This window comes from Apium graveolens, chromosome 4 (assembly GCF_009905375.1).
Source record: "Apium graveolens cultivar Ventura chromosome 4, ASM990537v1, whole genome shotgun sequence".
NCBI classification, from domain to species: domain Eukaryota; kingdom Viridiplantae; phylum Streptophyta; class Magnoliopsida; order Apiales; family Apiaceae; genus Apium; species Apium graveolens.
Window position 1 is genome coordinate 90,755,979 of NC_133650.1, and position 6,521 is coordinate 90,762,499.

General features: G+C 33.8%; 1 protein-coding gene across 1 annotated transcript; it reads left to right on the forward strand.

Moving 5' to 3' along the window:
- Window positions 1-5,512: 5,512 nt before the first annotated feature.
- Window positions 5,513-6,217, forward strand: LOC141718732 (F-box/LRR-repeat protein At4g14096-like). The gene is made up of 2 exons (XM_074521115.1): window positions 5,513-5,832; window positions 5,881-6,217. Exons 1-2 carry the CDS (start codon window positions 5,513-5,515, stop codon window positions 6,215-6,217), a joined length of 657 nt encoding a protein of 218 aa, XP_074377216.1.
- The last annotated feature ends 304 nt before the right edge of the window (window positions 6,218-6,521 follow it).

The window sequence follows — 6,521 nt, forward strand, 5'->3', positions numbered from 1 at the left end:
AATTTTTAAAATCTCGGAATAATTAGGGGTTAGTAAAAATGAAATTTTCAGAATTTTTAAATCATTTTTGAAACACAAATCGGACCCGCATTTGACAATGAACCGAAATGATGTGCGGGTCAATTTAATCCCAAAAATTACCAAAATAATTTTAAAATTCTTGGAATATTCCAAACTAAATAAAATATGAATTTTATAATTTTTGAGGAGTTCTGGAATTAAATACTGATTTTATAATTAAATATAATCAGAAAGTCATTTAAAGGTAAATAATCAATAAAATACTGATTTCTAAATTTTATAAATCCCTAAAAATTATAAATAAAATTATGAAGCCATAAAAATTATTTTAGAGATACTACAAGTATTTATGAAAATGAATCTTAAATAAAATCACCTTAAAATATAATAATAAAACAACCCCATTCACAAATAATTACTCAAGTACACCTCAAACACCAATAATCACTTATAACTCATCACAAAGTAATATCCGGCTGACAGAACCCACACCGATAATTTATTTATTGAATTATTTAGTTATTTAATAATTACACATTTAATGAATATATAAAAGTACGAGTCGTTATATGAAGTCTTTATATTCTATACAAAATTTACTTGTATATTTTGTAACTTAGAGTATACAATATCATGTAGTTTCTCAGATTCATATGGAGACATATATTAAGTCTATTATTTTTATTATATATTAGAATTAGAATATAATAGATAAGTGTAATTAGGTAAATTCAATGTGTACCAAAACACAGGTACCATACCAAAACTTTTAATGTTCCATCTTTTATATAATAGTAATAAATAGATAGATTTTATAAAAGTACGAACAAAAGTGTACTAATAATATTACATGTACTTTTCCCAAGGTCATTCAACAGAGGCTCTAGTCAGTTTAGAAAGATAGAGGATGGAGCTGCGTCTTGGGTTAAGCCACAGACTGCCATAATCAAGGTTACGATCGACACTGCAACATTTAGAAAATAATCAGTAAGTGGAATTGGTCTCGTAGTGAAGGGACTCGAAGGGTGAGCTGGTGCAAGCTAGATCAGTATATATGAATGATGTTGTTCAACCTAAGTTAGCTGAAGCTTTAGGAATTTAAGGAGGTGCTAAGTTGGATCAAATCTAAATTTGGGGGGGTCTGTTGAGCTGGAGTCAGATAGTCTAGTGACTGTCCAGCCCATTCAGAGTAAAATCATAATGTCTTCACCTTTTGGTTTAACAGTAAAAGGATGCAGAGTTCTATTGCTAGAGTTGAACATAGTTTCTTTGTGTTTATTCGATGGTCTGCTAACATGGCTGCCCATTTCTTGACAAACTTGAGGTTTTAGGGGAAGGCCCTGATAGGATCATATATTTAACACTCCCCCTCACTCGAAAGCCCATTTGTCGGTCGAAGAGTGGAACACCGGTGCCCATCTTTGAGGCATTAATTACCTTTAGTGTCCACATTAAATAATGAGAATGTTGGGGGTTGCTGGGAATCAAACCTTAGTTCTCCCGACAGCCTAAGCTCTGACACCACATTCCCCCTCACTCGAAAGCCCAGTAATGGGTCTAAAAGTGGAATAGTGGTGCCCATCTTTGGGTCATTAATTGCGTTTAGTGTCCATATTAAATTGTGAAAATGTTGGGGATGGCTGGGAATCAAACCTTAGAGGAGCTTCCGTAAAATTCTATAAATCACGAAGAATGGGGAACTCAAGAAAATCAAAGTGAAGAGAGTGATGAAGAAGATGAAGGCGGTCGAGAGGCAGAGCATCAAGGACTGAGAAAATCCATAAGGTTACATAAACAGCCTGCCTGGATGAGTGATTTTGTGATAACCCAAAAGCACAGAGCCTTGAGTGCAACTGCAATCACCTCGCAACAAGTCAGCCCTGATTTCAAATGCTTCTGAGTAGCTATAATCCATCAAAGTGATCCAGTACATTTTCACCAAGCTTTCAAACAAACACATTAGACTAAAGCCATGAATGAAGAACTGGACGCATTGGAGAAGAACAACACATGAGAAGTAATAGTCTTACCTCCCAACAAAAAGGCAATAGGCAACAAATGGATTTTTAAAATCAAGTTCAAGGAAGATGGGTCAATAGACAAGTATAACGCTCTCTTGGTGATACTGGGCTACAAGCATAAATATGGAGTTAATTATGTTGAAACTTTCACGCCGGTAGCAAAAATGACAACTGTGTGTGTTGTTTTGGCTGTGGTTGCGATGAAGGACTGGTTTGTCCATTAACTGGATGTATCTAATGCTTTTTTAAATAGGGAATTAAAGGAGAATGTATACATGACCACGTCGCATGGATATCAAGGTTATGGAAGCAGAATGAGTGAAGCTGGGATATTTGAGATGAGTTAAGAAACTCAACTTGTATGCAGGTTAATAAAGGCTCTCCATGGATTGCGTCAGGCCTCAAGGAGGTGGAATTATAAGTTGTCTATGATATTGCAGTCTATTGGGTTCAAACATTCATAAGCTGATTACAGTTTGTACTCAAAGGTGTCCAAGAAATCCATTACTTTGGTGTTAATCTATATGGATGATTTGTTGATATCGGGAAATTGCATGAATTCAATCAGTGACCTGAAGAAAGTTTTCTCGAATAATTTCAAATTAAAGACATGGGGCCTGTGAGCTACTTTTTAGGCTTGGAGTTAGACAAAAGTAAAGATGGGTTCTTTATCTCTCAAAGAAAGTATGTGACAGACTTACTCAAGGAGTTTGGCATGACCAACTAGAGCCCATTAAAGCTACCAATGGATTCTCATATGACCATTATAGCAGATAAAGGAGAGCTACTATCAAACCCACAAGGGTATCAAAAGCTCCTTGGGAAATCGATTGACTTGACACTGACATGACCTGATCTCTCTTTCCCGGTACATAACCTAGCACAATATATGCAGAAGCCCACAACGGTGCACATGCAAGCAGCAAAACAAATTTTGAGGTACTTGCTCAATAACCCGGCACAAGGGAACCTCCTGGCTTCTTCATTAACTGCCCAGCTCACTACATATTGTGATAGTGACTGGGCTAGCTGTCCCAACACCAGAAAATTAACTTTTGGCTATTGTGTGTTGGTGGGAACTTCTCCTATCTTATGGAAGACCAAAAAGTAGTCTATAGTTGCTCGCTCAACAACGGAGGTAGAGTATAGAGCCATGAAATTGACCTGTTGTGAAGTGACTTAGCTTAACAGCTTATTGAAGGATATGAGATTATTATACTTATATCCAACAATCATTAAAAGTAATAATCAAGTGGCATTGTCCATTGAAGCGAACTCGGTCCTCTGTGAATGAACCAAACATATTAAAATCGACTACCATTTTATTAGAGACAAAATCAGTGAAGGCGTGATTACAACAACTCATGTGCCATCTCATCTTCAACTTGCAGACATTCTACAAAGCCTCTCCCAGTGAAGTGACACAATTTCCTTCTCCTCTAGATTGGATTCTCGGCTTCAACCTTCACTCCGCTTGAGGGGGAATATTGAAGTTATTCTTAGTTAATCCTATTTAGTTTCAATAAAGCGGTAATGTAATATGCATCATAGCAGTGTGTATTACTGTTGACGTGTCTGTCTTAGTGTAATGTTGGGATCATGTCTTTTTCTTACTGGTAGTAGTGTCCAAGTATCTACAACTGTTATGATATATGACATTATAGTCTTTTCATTTCTAGTTTGTTAGTAGTACTATGAGAGATTAAAAGGACCTGGTATGCGGGTTTATGGACTCAATGTGTGTATTACATTATTAAGTGATATACAGTTTGGCACATTCTCTCATCCTATATTTTTATTGTTACCACTGCATAATGTTCAAATGTCTTTACAAAGGATTCATGTTCATTCTCAGACCGAATTATTAATAGCAGTAATCTTCCTGTTAACTTTAAGAATGTATTGCTGGCTGATATAAGTTGAGTAATAAAATTGCTCTTTTCGTCAAAAAAATAATAATATTACATGTTCTTTAAATTTTTTTGCCGTTAACATTTTTTGCCGAGGCAGTGAGGTTTTCTTCCATCATTCATGTCCTATGCAATCTAAGGTGGAAAGAAGCTCATTATTGTTTAAAGATATAAACGTGGACGCAAAATTTCGGACGGTTATGAATAAATTCTGAAATTCTGATCATGTTCCATCCCATCACCAATTTCGGAGTTCATTAAATTGAGGAACTATTGTGCAGCTAATCAATCCCATTAATATGAATAATTTTTTATTAACGAAAACAAAAAAATAAGATTCAAATAGGCAATATAATTAGGTCCAATATTGTAAATTAAATTTTAAAAAAAACTAAATTATAATTAGTGAACATATGGGTATTGGCAATTTTTTTATAACAATTCAAAAAAACACAAAATACCACAATTCTGAATAATGCCCTTTATATCAAATAAAAAAGTACATTTCTTATTTCATTGTGCGAAAGACACTCCTAATTTATATTTTTATTAATTTAGGAAATTAAATTTGGTTTTTAAATTATTTTTAAAAATGTATATTTAATACACATTAATGCTTAAAACACACTTGTATTTTTTACAGCTAAAAAGTATTTGTTAAAAGTTTGATTGGCTCGATGAAAAAGAATGGCCCAATGAGAAAGAAATGCACTGATCCAATTCCCGTTCTTTGATAAAAGCATAGATAATTGACGTTTCTAAGATTATATAAAAAGGAAAATGCTATTTTCAGAGCTGATTTTTATTAATAGTACATTAAAGCCATTATTATTAATATTAATATTTTGGACCTTTTCCAATTAAATCAATCATGTATTTTAAGATATAATCAAAAATAAATTTGTAATGCCTCAATCCTAAAATTGATCATCAATTGTAAAAAAAATAAAAAGTATTACACAAGAATAATATTTAATCACGAACCTAAAAAGGAAAATATGATCGGGTCTAAGATAATAAAATAAAGATTTGTTTCAAGAATATGTATTAATTATTATTACTAGACACCTTTTTCTTTTTTGTGAGGTAAATAGTCAATATAAAATAAATACAAGGGAATATACATTGAATGTAGATTTTATTTTGCAGAATTGGTAAAGAATCGATAAGAAAGTCTGCATAAATCACCAAGATGCCAAACATACTTACTGCTTAAATCTATGGGTCCTCTTTCATCGAGACATACCATCATTTGTTTTGTTCATCGTTTCTATTAAGTTCAAATCCCTCATCTCAAATCAAATTTTATTTTTCTTGATTTCTGAAAATAATGGCAAAGAAATTAAAGGTTTCTGAAAAAGATCGAATTAGCGATTTGCCTGATTCACTAATCCTCATAATTCTGTCATTGCTTCCAAGTTCCAACTGAACAAACAATGCGTACTAGTATTTTATCCAAAAGGTGGCGGCCACTCTGCATGTCACTCCCAAATCTTGTTTTTACCATCGAAATCATAACGAATCCCCAATAACTTTTGCCAACTTTGTTGATCATTTTTAATGCATCGGCCGAATGATTTGAAAATCAAGAAATTTGGTTTACATTATGGCAGAGATACCTATTTGGACCGTGTTGATGACTGGATACTCAATGTGCTTGAATTTTATGTAAAAGAGATAGACCTTTGGTTCAGGTTCAGAGAAATGTTCGTATTGATGGATGAAGTGTTCTTGTGTACCGGTCTTGAAAAGCTTCAACTAAGTCGTAAAATAGTAGTTGATCGTATTCCTGAGGATGTTAAGTTTTCGAGCCTTTGGGTTCTTAAATTCGATAAAATTACGTGTTCGAGCTATGAGTCAGTTGGTGAACTTTTGATCAAGTGTCCGGTGCTTGAAGAATTATTTATTTTGGGTTGAAAATGGTATAGGGGATGTTGTCTGAGTATTAGTGGATCTGCATTAAAGAAGTTTAAATTGGTTTCTTATTCGCCAATTGATGACGAATTTTCTCTTAAGATTTTAATTGATACAACAGGATTAGAAACTCTCTCACCTAAGTCTTTCGCATCCGATGATATCTTAATCAAGAAGAATTTGCCGTTCCTAACAAGCACTCGTCTCAATGTCGATCAGATAGTAGAAGGAGTTGCACCGAGTAGTGTGTTTGGTGATTCCGTGTTGGGGCTGCTTAAAAAGATTACTCATGTCAAATATTTAAAATTAGGAGGTAAAACTGTCGAGGTAAGTGTTTTGCCTAAATCTTAACATATATATATAAGAACTAATAATTTTCGTATCTGCCGTGAATTTGTATAACTATCATGTTTTGTCTTCTCTTTTTATGAAGGCCCTCAATCGCACATATAATTATGATTTTAGCACAATTCATAAGGGCTTTCCTCCATTCCATAACTTGACCGAGTTGAGTCTTAGTGTTGATGAAGCACATTGTGAACAAACTTTACTGTCCAAAATATGCTTCATCAACACTAATACTCAACTCCGTCAAGTTATGGAATAGTGGAAAGCCATTATGAACTGTGTTAAAATCAAAATCATATGAGCGATT